Genomic DNA, 18,129 nt, shown 5'->3' on the forward strand with positions numbered 1-18,129 from the left:
TGGAGGAGGGGTGGCTGCAGAACCCCGCAAGTCACGGGGAACGGCAGGGCGGCAAGGGCGTGCTACGGATCTCACGGCCTCGCGGGCGTTCTCCGGCCACACGGGGACTGAAAGGCCAACGTGGAGGACAGGAGAGTGACCGATGTGCAATCTGCTCCTTCCGACCCTGGCTGAATCGATGCTCAAACACAGGCCGGGCAACTTCCCAGGAAAGGGGTTTTTCTGGTAACTTCAATTTTCTACTGTGATATATATATTTATATATATAACAGTCTTTTTTTTTTTTTTTTTAACTGAGGAAGTGGTTTTAAAGGCAGGGGCATGACTGTTCAGGCAAAATCCTGTGGCATAAAAGTGAATTTTTATGTTTGTACTACAGGCTCAGAATGGATGGCTGGAAGTAGCCCAAACTGAAAAGGGCCCACTAGCCGCGATGAGCAGGTATGGAGTGCCCATTATGACAGTCCACGCCCGCCACGGCCGGGCCTGTGAGCCACGGCCACGCTGGAGAGCGCAGCTGGGACTGGCCTTCAGGAAGTCGCCTGTAAGGGGCTCTGTGCTGGGTGAGACGCCTATACAGAGGTCTTGACCAAGAAGGGCATTTACCTGTTTGGTATCTTCCCTGGTATGTCAGTCAGCTCTCCCCGTACCAGCTTCATGTAGTGGTTCATTGAGAACTGGGGCCCCACCAAGAAGGCCCCATAGAAGTAGGAGAAACCAGCAACTTCCAGCAGGGAAGGGACACCCCGTATGGCATATTTCTGTTGCTCAGAGGACAAGGAATTCTAAGCCGAGAAGAGAATGAATGCTTCAGGATAGCCTTGTATCTCCCCCCAAGAGCCAGTTTGCATGCTCCCCACCCTTGTGCCCCACGGAACCGGGCTTCCTCAGATAGCCGTCTCTTTGAGGGCACGATATGGAGAAAAGGAGTTGCTTCACGTGGAAATGAGGATGTGCGGGGGTAACTTAGCAACAGTTGGCTGCTGCTTTTCCAAATGCCAGGCTGGCACTGATCTCTGGACTTTGTGCACGAGCTGGATCCTGGGAAATTAGATTTGCTGATCCTTGCTCAGTGCTATCTGAAACAGAACTCACACAGGCTGGGCATGGGCGAGAGGCTCTGCCCCTGGCATTTGGGTGCAGTCTTTTGGTAGCAACAGCCTGTCTCCTTCCCTCTGGTTACATTCCTTAACTTCTCTGCAGAGGAATGGGTACTTACCTGATCCTTCCCTCCGTCAAAGTAGTCAACAGCCAAACCTGAGCAGAGAGAGAAGGCGTGGGTAGAGCAGAGGGAGGGCACTGAGGATGTGGCCTGTGGACTGAGTGTAGCCAGGAGTGGACCAGGGGAACACAGAGTTAGTTTACGGTCGGACGGGGAGGAGCCCAGGTGTAAAAGGGGAAGGCAGTGAGCTAGCACTCACCAATCAGCTTCAAGGTCAGGACACAATGTGGCATTGTCCACTTGATATCGTAGTTGCCAGTGGCCGTGTAATAATATCCAGCAAGAAGGTAGGCCTGGGCGGGGGAGGGGGGAGAATTTATTCTACCACCTGCAAGGGTTTCTTTATTTTCTCCCTGCTCTGAAATCCACTGTATTCTTTCATTTTTCCTTTCTCCTGGTCTCCTCCTTAAAGACTTTTAATTTCCTATAAGTGAAAGAAACTGAACCCGTAGAGGGGAAGACACTTGCTCAAGGTTTCTTGGCAAAATGATGGCTGAACGGAGAATTCAGAACTTAGAGTCCGTAGCTCATTCCAAGCTGATTTCCTGTCTTGCCTTTATGCGACACGCCTCACGGCCAGCCAGCTGGGCGAATCCTGGTCAGAATCAAAGAACCCGAGTGGCCCAGTCCTGTGCAAAGGGGGTTAGCTGGCACCTCTCCCTGGAGGCAGGTAAAATATCACCACTGCCATCTGCAGAGACACCTGGTGCCCGTGGAAAGTGACCTCCCCGAAGTCGGGCTGCTAAAGTGATGTTGGGAGAAAGGACTAGAAACTGGATCTCCTAGTTCACTTGTGCTGCGCCATAGTCCCTGACCTCCCCCCACCCCTTAGGCGTTGTCGGCTGTGATCTGAGCGGCCTGCCCAGCGAGCGGCGTGTTTACCATCTGGAAGCAGTAGGTAGTGAGGACGGCAGTGACCGTGCGGCCCATTAGTCGGAGGATGAGGAACTGAAGCATGATGCACAGCAGGGAGTGGTAGAGCTGATTTCCTGCAGGCAGAGCGGAGAGCAGGTTTAGCCTGTGGTTGTTGGGGTTTTGTTTTGTTTTGTTTTTTACATTCCCACCCTTCCTGAACCTTCCAAACACAAGGAGAATTAAATTTAAATAAGAAACTTGGGTATGAGGCTTTTTTCTTTGAAAAGAGACTCATGTTGCGGAGGGAGGGAAGGAAATGAATTGTATAAACATGAGGGACTGTCGCGGGGTTACTGTATTTCTGAATGTCTGAGCTAAAGGGACGCTGCTGAAGGCTGCCTGCATCAGTCATCCGCTGACAGCCCCAGCAGAGACAATGATAGGGTCTGGCCAAGGTAACCGCTCTGAAAATGTCATCTGGGAGAGGAATGTACGTAAGAGGAAAATTAAGCTCTGTTCCTGCGCATACAAAGCCTCTTTTTGCAAGCAGAGCATTAGAACTTCCCTAGCCGTCAGAGTCTCTCCAGAAATTCTGTTCGAGTCTGCTCTTTCCTGGCTTCCCTCTAATTGCTATGCCACTGCTGAGTTCACTCACCAAAGTTAAAATAAGCAATGGAGAGGCCTGTAAAGGTGTGGAAGAGATGGATGAGGTAGCTGTCCTTGAAGAAAAGGTAACGCCGAAAAAACACAGCCAAGGGGTAGCCTGGAGGGGAGAAAAATCGGTAAGAGTGTTACCCATGCTGATGCCCTCCTGGGTTTGCCTTGGAAGTTTAGCTGGCATGAAATGCAGCCCAGAGTGGAGAATCCGTACATTATGTGGACGTCGGCAGAGAAGATGACAGCATCCCCAAGAATCCGAAGTCTCTTTGCAAATACCAGTTTAAAACTGAAGATAGGAGTTTTATATGGAGTCAGTACACAACTGGGTCCTCAGACTAGGTTTCCCTTATAGCCTATTAAATATTGCTAGGAATTTTCTCTTGCGTTTTTCTAAATGATTCAAGGAATTAAGAGTGCCCAACTATGTCCGGGGACACTCTCTTACACTTCTGTGATCTGATTTCATCAGCTGTCCTGTTAGCAGAGTACGATCAGCTTCTTAAGAGGACAAACGTAAAGTAATGCCAGGCTGCAAAGTCAGATTCCTGACCGCATATATAGTTGCATACTCCTCACATATGAGGTCTGGGCATCAACTGTGTTATGAATCCGTGTGATCATCCTGGGAAAATGTCACCTAAAGCTGTGATTCCTGGCACGGTCCCAGGGCCATGACTGAACTGCAAGAGATATCGCGGGCTGGGCCGTAAACTAGCGAGAGGATGTCTGCTGAATTAAAAAGGGTCAGTAACATTTGGTATTCCTCAACTACAGGGAGCATGTTCCAAGGTTATACCCCAGGTTCATATTCAGTGTTCTAGCAAGAAGCCTGGCTCATGTGCTTGGCAACACTCCTACAGCAGTACTGTGTGTGCAAAGAATTGGAATCCCTGCGTCTTTCTGGAAGGACACTTCACCTATGCTATCATCGCATAATTAGTGTTCTGGAGTTGCTCATGGTTTACAGTTGCTGCAATTCTTGCCATCAAATTATAGATGGCAGTTAGTTTTTCATGGGCAATACGGTGGTTTTGCAGAGCTTGGTTAACTCTGCAATGCTCAGGAAAGTATTACACACAGAGAAAATGCTCAACTATTTATCGAGTGAATAAAAGATGGATAATCATGTTATATATTGGCCTATGTCCTTCTAGTCTGTTTGCCCATACTTTTTTTCTTTTAATTTACCAACGCAGCCTGCCTACTTATGTATCCTGGTTTTTTGTTTTTGTTTTTTTTGCATGTAACAGTGTATCAACTATTGGATCTCCTTGGTGCCAGGATCTGCTGATATTCTCGGGTTGCTGTTCTCATCTTGGGCGAGGCTCTTTTTCTTGGGCGAAGTTCATTTTAAAGACATCCTGTACATCGCTGGCTCATTCATTTGACACATGTTTGTTAAATGCCTACTGTATGCCAGGTATTCTGTTTACAGAGCACTTGATGAGGGAGAAGGTGGCATGTAACAGTTTATTTTCTTGCTAGCTAACAGGAAGCAATACAGGATTACTAGCTCAAGGGAGAGGGAGACATTTATGACCCTTTCATAATCAGATGAATGAGCAAAGAAATAGGATTGAGTCTCATTACATATCACATGGGCAGAAATCTGGCAGGGACAGCGCACCAGGTTAGCAGCAAGTGTTGCTAAGAACCAGAGCCAGGTACTTGAAAGTATATAGAATAGGGTCTGATTGCCTTAAATCTTTTGCTTTTTATTTTAAATATTTTATTTATTTGAGAGAGAGAGAGAGAAAGAGAGCGTGCACACAAGGGCGGAGGGGCAGAGGGAGAAGCAAACTCCTCGCTGACGTGAGACTCCATCCCAGGACCCTGAGATCGTGACCGCTTAACCGACTGAGCCACCCAGGCGCCCTGCTTTTTAATGGTTTAGGAAGAGCGGTAGAAATGAATAGAAGCAATATAGTGTGGTGGGGGCTGGTAAGTTCCACACGGTAAGTGAAGTATCAGTGCACACTAGTGAACAGAAGAAGATGGAGCAGTTGGCAGGAAAATAAGAACGCGGCAGGCCAGGTTACCAAAAACACTGAGATCATCACAGAGAACAGCAAAGCCCAGAGTGAAGCCGCAGAGAGGAAGAAGGAACTGTGCGGGGCAAGTTGCTGGGACAACCCAGAGCTGATTCTGAGTGTGTAAACATCAAACCTTGCTCTTGGCTGCCGCTCAGCTCAGCGGGCTTCGGAGCCTGGCTGCCCTGCAGGGATGTGCTGTTTTGGGGGAGGTGTTGTCCTACAAGCTGTTTCTGAGTCTTAACGCTGCTTTTTCGTGGGAGCCAATGCTTCATACAATGGCTGTCATCACCTGAAGAACCCTTAAAAGCCAAGGAAAGCGCCTCCTCTCACTCAACTGCCCGCGTCTGATTCAGGAGGTGTGAGGATGGTGATGTGCAGCCGGGGTTAAGAAACAATGCTTTATTAAAAATCTGAAGGCAAGGCAGGGGTCTGTACTAGGTCCTGAGAATGAAATTCTGAGCTTGTTAGCTGGGGGTTATAGTATCAAACAAGCAGAAATGTGTTTTATAAACAATTTTTTAAAAAGATTTTATTAATTTGTCAGAGAGGGAAAGCGAGTGAGAGAGCACAAGCAGGGGGAGCAGCAGGCAGAGGGAGAAGCAGACTTCACACTGAGCAGAGAGCTCAGTGTGTGGGACTCGATCCCAGGACCCTGGGATCATGACCTGAGCCGAAGGCAGACACTTAACTGACTGAGCCACCCAGGCATCCTGTTTTATAAACAAATTTATAGCTTCATGCAACTAGTTAATTTTCTAGATACCCTATGGATCACCGGCTCATTCATTCCTTTGACAAATGTTCATTCAACGCCCACTAATACCAGGTACACTGTTTATGAAACACGTAAGACCTTGCTTGGCTATACTGTAACTGTTTCTTCTTTTCTGATTATTTTTTTAAAGGGTGAGGGGGGGCTTCAGAAACTTATTAGCAGATGCAGGATGATGATGTAACATCCATGCTAACCCTGAGGATCCCCTTCTGGAATGGGAACGTTCCAACAGCAAAAACTAGGGCATTCAAAATACTGTGAACCTCAAAGTGCACTGAACTGGCTCATCTTCAGTGGTTCGGGAGTCACGGAGGATCCAGCTGCACTCTCCAGTCAGTCACTGGATGTTTACTGGGGTCCAAGAGCCAGCTGCATCAGAAACTGGGATTGTCACAACCTAGATTGCTCGTGGGACTCCTTATTCTCTGTCTAATAGTTGTAAAATTACTTATTCATCCTACAGGTTCTGAAGTTTCATTTCAAGAAATAGAAATGAGCTGTTTATATTGCAGTCTGATACATTTCTTTGACCTTTCAACCCGTACAGCTATTTCTGGACTCTGGAGGAGAAGGATATGACCCTGTTTGATCAGTCAGTGGTTCATATGACCCCGGTGAAAAGAAAATAGAGCGTTTTTGGCCAAGTGTGTGGGAGAAGACAGGATTAGGACTGATATGTGCTGGCTTTCTCTGATACTAATACCAGTTTTGTCAAAGACAACTACCTGAAAGCTCCACCGCACGCGGCATGGGTGTTCAAACGTTTTGGTCTCGGGACCACTGTAGACTCTTCAAACTAACTGAGGACCTCGACCGACATTGGTTAGTGTGGATACTATCTATCAGTATCTCCTGTGTGAGGAAGCAAAACTAAGAAAAATGTAAAGTATTTAATTACGCATTCAAAACCAGTAAACTGATGACATAATATATAAATAACACACTTCTAATGAAAACAACTCTCTTTTCCAAAACAACCAAATAAAGTCATTTAAGGAGAAGAATGGCCTTCTTTTACATTTTTACAAATTTCTGGCCTTTGTCTGGCTCAGTAGAAGAGAGCTGGGTTCTCAAATCTGCTTCTGCATTTAGTCTGCTAATATGTTGTTTTGGTTAAAACATACAAAGAAAATCTGGCTTCACACAGATATACAGTTGGAAAGAGAATCTTAATAGCCTTCTCACATCACAATTTTGAATATTATTCTTTGATACGATACCGAAACCAGACAAGTAGTTTCTTAAAGGTTAAGTTGCAATGTGGGATCTGCAACCATATTGGTGAACTTTCCACGCCGTTACGTTAAAATCCATTGGCCTCTCATGTGCTTTGAATGGATCTTTTACCCAGGCGTCATTTTGGTAACACCATGCATTGGTCATTTGGAAAATACTGGTTCACTGAGTTAGGCAGATCTTCCAAATATTGACCTATGTCGTTAGAATATGATACCAAAAAAATCCTATTTCTTTCTTTCTTTTTTTTTTTTAAAAGATTTTATTTATTTATTTGACAGAGAGAGAGAGAGCCAGCGAGAGAGGGAACACAAGCAGGGGGAGTGGGAGAGGAAGAAGCAGGCTCCCAGCGGAGGAGCCCGATGCGGGGCTTGATCCCAGGACTCTGGGATCATGCCCTGAGCTGAAGGCAGATGCTTAACGACTGAGCCACCCAGGCGCCCCACAAAAAAATCCTATTTCTTAATATCACCACTGATTTCCAGCAGCAAAATCTTCATATATTGGGAAGTTGTCAAGCTCACGGTGACGGATACAAGCTTTCCCAAATTCGAATTTTCACTTGAAAGCCTGAATTTTAGTACTGACGACAAATGCTGCCAGTTGTTTTCCCTGAAGTGACAGACTCACTTTGTACATTTTCAAGAAACTACCTGCCAAATGCCCAAGTCTAAACAACCACGGTTGGCCTGTCAGTCATTCTTTCAAGTAAAAATGGTATTTAATGAAGAAAGAAGCTGTTCATTCACCCTGCAGCTCAAGCACAGCACAAGAGCTCTGCCTTCAGACAGCCGCTGCCCTTCAGGATGTCGAAGTGCTTTGTGCAGACTTCTCGTTTCTTCAGAGTATTAAAAAGACGTGTACTCAAGGGCTGAGATTTAATAAAATGCACAATATTTATGCTTCATCAAGGACGTTCTTTTTTTAAAAGATATATTTATTTATTTAAAAGATTTTTATTTATTTGTCAGAGGGAGAGAGAGCACGCGCGAGAGTGCACGAGCAGGGGGGAGGAGAAGAGGAAGAGGGAGAAGCAGTCTCCCTGCTGAGCAGGGAGTCCAATGTGGGACTTGATCCTGGGGCCCTGGGATCACGACCTGAGTTGAAGGCAGATGCTTAACCCACTGAGCCACCCAGGCGCCCCTAAAGATTTATCTGAGAGAGAGAGAGAGAGCGCGAGAGCACGTGCACTAGCAGGGGGAGGGGCAGAGGGAGAAGGAGACTCCCCGCTGAACAGGGAGCCTGACTTGGGGCTTGATCCCAGGACCTGAGATCATGACCTGAGCCCAAGGCAGATGCTTAACTGACCGAGCCACTCAGACACCCCCATCAAGGACCTTCTTAAGTGAACCTGGCCCTCTTTGGGGGGAGCACTGAAGAACACAAGGACTGCTAGTGCAGCGTGGTGCCCTTGTCCTGACTCACGCTAAGGCATCAGCAGTTACCCACCACTGCTTTTGTACTATCAGAGCAAATGTCAACGCAGCAAACCTAGGGGTTCATGGACTACACTTGGGGAACCGCTGAATGGCTGACATATGGATTGATGTTTTGGCTTCATCTTCCTTCTTATAATACCCAGATCCATGCCTTGGCTTCCTCCCTGCTCTCCTCACCGCCCTCCTGTATTTCTTTTTCTATTGAGGTATAATTCACATACCATAAAATTCACCATTTCAAAGTGTAGAATTCAGTGGTGTTTGGTATATTCACAAGGTTGTGCAAACATCCTACTATCTAATTCCAGAACATTTCCGTCTCCCCAAAAGAAACCTGTACCTGTTACCCAGTCACTCTCCATTTGCTTCTGTCCTCAGACCCTGGGAGCCACCGGGGTTACTTTCTGTCTATATGGACTGTTTATTCTGGGGATTGCATATAAATGGAGTCATGTAATATGCTGACTTTTATGTCTGGCCTTTTTCACTTAGCATAATGTTTTCAAGGTTCATTTATGTTGTACCACATATCAATACTTCATTAAAACATTTTTTTTATTTGAGTATGGTTGACATACAAGGTTCTATCAGTTTTAGGTATACAACAGAGTGATCCAACTCCTCTCTATGTTAAGTTATGCTCCTAGTGCATTACTCTTTCTTCATGGCTGAAAAATATTCCTTTGTATGGATACACCATATTTTATTTATCCTTTCAATAGTTGATGGGCATTTGGTTGTTTCCACTTCTCGGGTATTACTGAATAATGCTGCCCTGGAACATTCGTGTCTAAGTCTACGTGTGAACAGCTATCTTCTGTTCTCTTAGGTATGTACCTGACAGCGGGGCTCCCAGGGCTCTGACCCGCTAACCCTGCACCCCCTGCACATCAGTCGGTGGTGCAGACCAATTTTTTAAATTTCCCATTTGTTGTGGACCAGTACTTTTGTAAAATACAAAGTCATAGGCTACAAAAGTTCCTAAACGTTTGCTCTCACTTTCTCCCCTTGCTTTGACTGGCAAGGGGCGGCTGGCTACAATCTGAATAGATCACACCGATGACCTATCTTTCTTCTACTCGTTCACTGAGGAAAATTTCTCTGGCTCCTAAATACGGCTCATCTCCAGGATTTGGCGTTGACCCTCCACCGTGCTTGCTACACGGCCTCTCTGGAAACTGCATCTACTCTCCTGTACATTAATAGGCTCTTCATGCCAAAGACAAACACATCTTCATCTTTAATCCTAAGTTCTCAAGTTTCAGTTCCACATTTCCCACTTCCTAGCAGGGCATTCTTAGTTTGGTATCTCATTCCATCTCTGTCTTTAGGAAAACACAACTTTCCCCCTACTCGGCTTTCTCTTGGCTTCTTTTTTTAATTTATGGGGCTACCATTCTCCAGGTCACACAACCACATTCAAAAGCCTGAAGGTGTCTTTGCCTCCTCCCTGTCCTTGGTTCCCTGGACAGCCCTCCTTTCCAACAGTTCTCGGCACTGTCTCCGCCCCGTTTGCTTTCTGTTTGCAGGTAGGGCATTTAAGCACTCACCCTTGAACTCCTGCTGTGACCTCCCACCTGATCTCTCAGCAGCCTCCAGCTGCCAGCCATCCTCCACCAGAGTACCATTCCTTCAACTCCTGCTCAGAAAACAGGGATAAAAAAAGGGGGGGGTAATCAGAAGGGGGAATGAACCATGAGAGGCTATGGACTATGAGAAACAAACTGAGGGCCTCAGAGGGGAGGGGGGTGGGGCAATGGGATAGACCGGTGATGGGTAGTAAGGAGGGCACGTATTGCATGGTGCACTGGGTGTTATACACAACTAATGAATCATCGAGCCTTACATCGGAAACCGGGGATGTACTGTATGGTGACTAACATAATATAATAAAAAATCATTAGGAAAAAAAAAAAGAAAAAAAAAAAAAAAGAAAACAGTGACCCCCAGATCACTCCTCACCAGAGAACCAGTCCCTAAGCCTGAGACTCAAGGTCTATCTTCTAACCTACATTTCTAGTTAAAGCTTCCATTTCTCTGGTGCAGCTAAAACGGATCTGCTCATTTTTGCCCAAACAGGTCTTAGGTCTTTTATCTCTAGGCCTCAGCTCTCACGCCAATCCCTTTTGTGTGGGACACCTCCTCCGACCACTCCTCTACCAAGTGAAATCCTACCCATTCTCGGAAACTCAGCTCAAGTGTTTCCTTCTGTAAGGCTAGAATGAACTCGTGGCCCGGTGTGTTATGGGTTCGCGCCTTAAATACATGGCACTTAGGACTAAGACTCGTTTGGTAAATCATTATATACTAGAATATGCCATTCCTTACATTTCTGTTTTATATTACAAATTTCTGTATGTTCAATCTCTTTTCCACAAGGCCTCCTATGTCTTTGGATCTCCCAGAGCACACATCCTGTACACTTGACTTCTTGTTTGACAGATCAACAGTAATGGATACTTAATAGCTGTTTGACCTCCAGCCTCGGTTCCCTCATTTGTGTAATGGGGGATAGCACCTGCCTCAATGAGTTGTTCTACGGACTAGAGAAGACAGCGCATATAAAGTAGTTAGCACAGTGCTAACTAAATATTGTAGTGGTCACAGACTTGTACAGATGCGCGTTCACATAGAGTGAGAGGGAGGGAAACGGGGCAACCTTTGTTTTCCAAACACCTCCTTTCACCTTCCTGACAATGGCCTTTCTCCCCTTTGTATCCTCAGACCCCTACCACACTCCTTAGCTTGTATTTCTCGTTTAAAAAAAAAAAAGGTTAGTGGGAAGAAAAGCAGGCCTTTTCTGAGAAATTCTGGGGCAAATGGGTATCAGAGCTTCTGAATCTAATCTTTATTCCATGTGACAACCAAATGACTAAGGGGTTTCCTTTTCATCTGCATTTCAAAAGAAGATTCATAGCATATTTACTTTATAAGGATACTGATTTTGGCTGGCCAAGAGCACTTTTTCCAAAATGCAACGTACTGTTGAATTAAGGCGCTGGATGGTTGGAAGAACAGGGACTTTGGAGTTAAGACATATCTCAGTTTGAATCCCCGGTCTGCGACTTACTGTCACCTTAGGCTGGTTGATCGTTAACCTCGTTGTCCTCAGTTTCTGTTAACCTTTTCATTCCTCAGGAAAACGAAAGCTAGCTGCTTAGGGTTTGTATATTAAGCCTGGTACATATCAGATGCTCAGAAAACGTGAGACTGCCCCATGCCTGCTTTAGCAGTAAAGGGCCCAGCGATTTCGTCCAGTCGCATGCCGGTAAATAGCATCTGTTTGCCGATGTCTCCCAAATTTTTGTCTTTAGCCTATATCTCTCTCTCCCCTGGACCCCACACTGGCATGCACTACTCAACGTTTCAAGAAGGCGCATGCCTAAACAGATACCTCAAACTCGACAGGCACTGCTGACTGAACCTCTCTCACTAAAGCTGCTCCCCCCTGGCCTGCCCCGTTTCTGCAGATGTCAACTTAGCCTTCGTTCCCTTAGGACTGAATCCCTGCATCCTTGCCTCCGTTCTTGACCCGCCCCTCTTCCGACCAAACCCAATCAGTCAACAAATCCTGTCTGTTCTATCTTGAGAATAAACCCAGAATCTGACCACCTCTTCCCCTGGTCCAAGCCAACACCATCTCTGGCCTGTGTTATTATAGTCTGCTGGCTGACTAACCTCTTGCTTCTATTGTAACACAGCACCCACGGGGCTTCCATTATAACATAAGTCAGATCAGCTCATTGCTCTGCTCAAAACCCTCGGAAGGCCTGCAGTCTCACTGAGCAAAAGCCAAAATCCAACCAGAACCTACAGGATCTGTTTGCCCTTCCCAGCCCGAGCTTTCTCTGCCTCATCTCCAGAACTCTGCCCAAGTCAAAGCTCTCCCTTCTGGGTAGTCCGGCAGGTCTGGCCCCAGAGCCTTCCTGTTAATAGGTTCCTCGCCTGAAATGCTCTTTGCACAGATAAGCTCAAGTCGCTCAGGTCTTTACTGAAACGTCCCCTTATCAGTGCGGCCTTCCCTGACCTTCCTATCTAAAATTGCACATGCTTCCCCGCCCCCCCAACCCTCCTCACGCGCCACCAACACATACTTCCCGTTCTTCTCTGCTTTACTTTTCTTCTTCCCCCTTAGCACTTATGACTCTTTTACACACTGTGTATTTTATTTATTTATCAGTCTTTGGAAGTAGGGATTTTTGTCTATTTTTTCCCCTGCTGTACCCCAGTGCCTAGCACAAATCCTGGTACAAAAAAGGGTCTCAAAAATATTTGTTGAATGGGTGAGAGAATGAAAGAATGAATGAGGGAATACTCTATTCTCTAGGCAGTCAATAAAATATTTATTAAGCATCCATTATGTGGTCAGCATTGCATTAGGCAAAAAGGGGGGATGTGGCAGAATCGGAAGAGATGTTTTTTAACTCTTAAGGAGCTTTTTAGAGAGAGAGAAAAGAGGTATCAAACACTGCTGTTCTGTAAGTGCTAACTGCACGGACTAGTCAACGCTGTAGAAGACAGAAAGGCGAGAGATCAATATTGACCAGAGCAGTCAGGACGAATAACGTTAAGGAAAGAGCACTCCGCCGGACGAGGGTAATGTAATTAAGACACAGAGGTAGGAAAGGGCCTGGAAGAGTCACTTCACGAGGGCTAACTACCAGAGGGGCAATATGGCATAACAGAGCAGACAGGCAGGTCTGGAAAACCGGGCAGAGTCTGAAACTGACACACGAGGAAAAAAAATAAACAGGACTGACTGGATGTGGGGGATGACAGAAAAGGACACATTAAAGATGAGTGAGCCACTGTGATGGTCTTCAAGATTTTTGCTGGAATGGCCCTAAAATATGAACAACTCTACATCCCCTGTCATATTTTTAAGTTGCCATCTGTCACTTATAAGCTTAAACAAGAGCAAATGATGTGTTTTTTATAAGTCCGTTGAAGCTGTGTTGTTAGTACACATGGAAAATGTCTGCCAATGGCAGGCTAATCAGCTCGATCAGACTTCCTTTCTGTCAAAAGAGGTCTAAGCTCATTTTTAAGTTCCAGTGAACATGTTAACATGACCCCCTCGAACAACCACCTTATTTCTGAATTCTAGTTTTAAGATGGATAGTTATGGTCGCCATGAATTTGTCACCGAGATAAAACAAGGGCTGCTCAGCTTCCACGATGTTCTATGTTAATTATACTTAAGAATAAGGGGCTGCTCCTCTTTGCTTTACTTTTGTGGCATCCTGTGACGTTTTTATACCGTGGGGCAACCCACGGTGCCTTTTTTCCCTTGTCTAAGGGCTAAAGGTGACTTTAAGGGAGTTGGGAAAGGACAACCTTTGGAGCAGACAGTCTCAAGCATATCTGTTTTAGACAAGAGTATATATGGAAGCTGAAATCTGGAAACTGATTCCTTATCCATGCCCGTGAAGCCTCTGTGTATCCCCAGAGCACACGTACCCCAACATGAAGATTTCTGACCTTGAGGTTTCCCTCGGAGGTTAAGAAGAAGGCAGTGCCACTGACAGAGACACAAAGACTGGAGGGGGTAGCTGGCTCTGGTGGTGCTGCTGCTGGTGAGAGCAGGAGCCAGGAATAAAGAGAAGCTCTCCCAGGGACGGGCCATGAAAGAGGGCGGGCCCAGGGCTGAGTCTTGGAAAATGCTTGTGATTCACAGGACTGCAAGCAAAAGAAACGGAGATAACACAGGAAAATAAGGAGGTAAGTCAGGATAGTGGACATGTGAGAAAGGAAGAGTGTTTCAGTAGGAAAGGAATTTAATCGCATCAGGCCTTACAGAGCCCAAGGAGGGTGAGGAAGAGGACAAGGTCACTTCAGTCACAGTGATGTCATTAGGAATTCTGCAATGGCAGCAGCATGATGGATGTGGGGACCAGGAGAAGGTGGCCAGCTAAGAAGGCAGTGAGTGGATAAAGAGGAAATGCAGACTGGATATGAAGACTATCTGACAGGAAGTTTGGCAGTAAACAATTGGCCAGAGCATGGCCGCTGAGTGAAGTCAACCATTTCTCAAACAGAGACGTCTGTCCACATGTGTTTTATGGAAGAAAGCTTCACTTAGAAGGGAGGAAAGAACCCTGGTTCTTCCCCTGAGGCTGGAGGGCCAGGTGAGGAGGCTGGCATAGAAACACGGAAGGCGGAGGCGAAAGTTCATGAATAGAACCTTAATCTCCTCAGTGAAAGGGGTGATGGGGGCCATTCTTGGGAAGAAGGGCAGTGCAGGTGAAGCACAATGTGATGGGGGGGGGTTGGAGGGGAAACAAGCCCCGGGGCATCGATCACCCGAGGCCAGCCTCTCTCTTTGGGAAGGTTACTGAAAACAGCAGTGGGCAATTCCCTGGCGGCGAAGTTTTCATTCTCCAGAAGCTGTCAATTCTATAGGAACACGGCAGAGAGCTCTGACTTCTGACTGGAAACATCGCTGCCAGTTCACGCCTATCATTGTCTGAATACGAGCTGCTCCAACTGGGGCGCTGATGGAGGCTGCGAGACAAATGTGGCCCATCCGCTCTACGAGAAGTTTTGCAGAAGCGATTCCACGCAATTTAACTGGTGAGTAACTTCATCATATGAGCACACACAAATCACACACAATAGAATGTGCAGTTGCCTTGTATCCTAAAGACACAATATGCGACTTCAATGGCATCTCTGTGAACAGCCGCCGTCTGCTAAGGACCCCTGAACCCGAAAGCACACATTACTGCGTCTTCCACCATGGTCTGCAGGGAACAGACCGTGAGAAAACTTAAGAAGCTCCACTTGAAATCTATGCTTTTACATCCTTTTCTCCAGATTCAGAGGAAGATGTCCCTCCCTCCTCTTTAAACATCTCCTCCCCTTGGGTACCCCGATCCTCGGAGTTATACCCCTCTCCGGTCTTTCTCGCTAGCTTTCTTATTCTTCCCTTCTTCCTTTATTACTGTCACTGACACCAGTTCATACCAATGAACCTTTACTGAATTCTTACTATGCGCCACGCACTGAGTTAAGCACTTTACACACATTATCCCCCTTAATCCTCATAACTGTCTGAAGTAAGAAATAATATTGTCTTCAGTGTCTGAATAAGCAAACACATCAAAGCAGTTAGCTAACCGGTCTGTGCTCATCAGCGAGTAATTGATGCAGCTGGATGCTAACCTCTAGCTTTACCTCTAGGTCCAGGACTCAAGCCCCTAGCACATGACCTCCTCTACCTTCAAACTGCACAGGCTCTCGGTTTTCCCCTTCTAGCCCCCGCCCCCTCCCGCCTCTGTCCCTTTGCTGCTGCTTCAAGCTACTCTTCAATTCCACTTAATCCTTTTGTTGTCAATCTCCTAGAATCCTGGTTTAACTCATTGTCTCTGTTTCCTGCCTACCAGTTTCTTTCTCAACCTTCAGCACTGCTCCTAGGGACTATTTACTGACAAGATTACGGCAACTCTTTCGAATTCCCAGTTAGAGATGGCTGAAAAAATCCCTCAGTTTCATCCTTATCTCACCTGGATGCTGTAATTTTTCTAAACTATGGAAGGTTACCATAGATAATGGGTATTTTGCTTTGGGCAATACTGAAAGGCCATACTGGAAGAATTTATCAAATTTCAGTTAAATTTGAAGAGATTTAGGAATCTCTTTAAGAGGGGCGCCTGAGTGGCACAGCGGTTAAGCGTCTGCCTTCGGCTCAGGGCGTGATCCCGGCGTTGTGGGATCGAGCCCCACGTGAGGCTCCTCCACTATGAGCCTGCTTCTTCCTCTCCCACTCCCCCTGCTTGTGTTCCCTCTCTCGCTGGCTGTCTCTATCCTGTCGAATAAATAAATAAAATCTTTTTTAAAAAAAGAATCTCTTTAAGAATCACAGACCAGAATATAGGACTGCTTTTGAACCCAGCTTATTCATAGTTTATTTTTTATTTTTGTTTGTAGTTAATTTTTATCAAATACTTTCACACGATAGTTTTATCATAATTACTTTGATTTTGGAGATCTGCCACTCAATTCTTTTTCCACCAAAGTGGAAATTCCTTGTGCTAAACAACTATGCAGAGAGAAGGACGACATAGAAATAGGAAGGACATTGCTTGACGCTGTCTATTTAATTGATCAGTGACTGTTTAGGCACCTCTGCTGAGTTACTGATCACTCTGTAGCTGGAAGAGTGCTGGTGGATTACGGACATTTAGGTGAGGATGAAGCTCTCACCTTTGGAATTTGTTCAGAACTCGTCCTTTGTGTCTCTTCACCAGATTAAGCTTGTTGACAGTAAGGGCAGGTTGCCAGCACACCTTCCACCCTCTGACAATCTTGTATAGCTCGGGCTGAGTCATATGCTGAATGGTTATTCACGGGATATACGGATTCTTAGAATCTGAAGAAATCTTAGAAATCACTGACTCCAAAACCTTCACTAAATAAGAAACGGAGGCCCAAAGGGGAAAGCTGGCACGCTCAAGGTTAACCGAGAACAGCTCAAATTAGAATCCACATCACTTGATTTCCATTCTGATATCCTTGCCACATGCCTTGGCACCTGCCCGTGACCTGCAAGGGAATCACTAATAACTAGCTGTGTGCTTTTAAAGCTACAATCTATGTTCAAGCATTGTTTGCAGACACATGCACACTCATCTAAAAACAATTAAAAACTACATTTCCTTCTCAATGATTATTTATTTGAGAGAGAGAGAGACAGAGAGAGACCGAGAGAAACAGAGAGCAAGTAGGGGGAAGGGGAGAGGGAAAGGAAGACAAGTAGATTCTCCACTGAGCAGGGAGTCCAAAGTGGGGCTCGATCCCAGGACCCTGAGACCACAACCTGAGCTGAAATCAAGAGCTGGATGCTCAACTGACTGAGCCACCCAGTTGCCCCCAAAACTACATTTTAATGTTAGATCTAGGGGCTCTCCTGTACTGGCTTTGTTAATCTAACTTCTGGGGACTCCCCATCCTTATCCGCATGCAGTGCAGTAAGAATATAGCAGTTCCTTTCTGAAAGTTTCTTCCTGCTGAGTATCTCAAACATTTTGACAACTCTGATACAGGATTCAAGAAAACTGGGGCAAGTGATCAAAATGTCCTGGGGATAATAGAGGGGACATTTCAAAGGTAAACTAGTGGATGGCTGTTACTTGTGATAAAGAAAAAGGGTTTGCTATGAAGGTTAAGAAATATTTGTTTTTTAGTCACTTAACCCAACCAAGCCACCTACGCCAGAACTGTCCCAAAGTCCTACCAAAAGCAATTCTTCAATGGTCCCATTTAAGTCAAGTGCTCTTAGTAATAAGTCAGGCCATCTTAAGCTTAGTGCTGCTGGCTCATAGACACACGTGGGCTAACTGGTAAAACCTGCCACAGAAGCTGCAAAGTTATGATACAACACAAGACTGACTTTGATGTCACCAATGCTGTTGTGTGTCATGCCACAGGGAGTTAGACATGCCAAGTTTCTAACCAGCTTCTTAGTCCCGGAGTTAGCCATCCATCATGGCGAGCCCTCCTGAGCGTTTCAAGTCCGACTAGAGGGCAGCAGGGACCAAGCACATAATCCACAGGTCTGAACATCTGGTTATAGTATTTTTCTATACTACTAGTTTGTTCGAATGGTCATGTAGTTATTTTGTTACTTTCGAGAACTGTTTTTTCTTAAAACTTCTTCTACAAAAATTTACAGACTGAAAGACTGTTAAAACTCAAGAGGCTGTTGACTGGCATTTCTCCCTTTTAGTGGAACAGGGGCAACAGCTGTTCACGACTGACTTTGAGGCGCTTCAAGACACCAAAATACCTTAACTAGCAAAGATGAAATGACACCCCTGTCGCCTGTATTCAGTGCATTTTTATCACATTTTCTCTGTAAATTAATGAACCACATGGTGGCAACTTCCCGCCAGATTATCTGATCAACTC

The 18,129-nt window shown here is 45.8% G+C and overlaps 1 protein-coding gene and 1 long non-coding RNA gene across 2 annotated transcripts in view; one reads left to right on the forward strand and one right to left on the reverse strand.

Annotated features, from left to right (window-relative positions):
- Window positions 1-18,129, reverse strand: part of LPCAT3 (lysophosphatidylcholine acyltransferase 3) — a 36,409-nt gene that overhangs the window by 3,438 nt on the left and 14,842 nt on the right. The window contains exons 2-6 of the mRNA XM_045781068.2: window positions 2,733-2,840; window positions 2,105-2,211; window positions 1,422-1,515; window positions 1,220-1,257; window positions 607-785 (exon numbers count right to left, since the gene is read on the reverse strand). Of these exons, the coding sequence (XP_045637024.1) occupies window positions 607-785; window positions 1,220-1,257; window positions 1,422-1,515; window positions 2,105-2,211; window positions 2,733-2,840 (526 nt within the window). The remainder of the gene's footprint in view (window positions 1-606; window positions 786-1,219; window positions 1,258-1,421; window positions 1,516-2,104; window positions 2,212-2,732; window positions 2,841-18,129) is intronic.
- LOC148107747 (uncharacterized) lies at window positions 2,840-7,688 on the forward strand. Its single transcript, XR_015721595.1, has 2 exons — window positions 2,840-4,157; window positions 6,093-7,688. It is a non-coding gene; the product is annotated as an uncharacterized LOC148107747 (long non-coding RNA).

Source organism: Ursus americanus, chromosome 25, assembly GCF_024610735.1.
Source record: "Ursus americanus isolate L20-20 chromosome 25, mUrsAme1.1.p, whole genome shotgun sequence".
NCBI classification, from domain to species: domain Eukaryota; kingdom Metazoa; phylum Chordata; class Mammalia; order Carnivora; family Ursidae; genus Ursus; species Ursus americanus.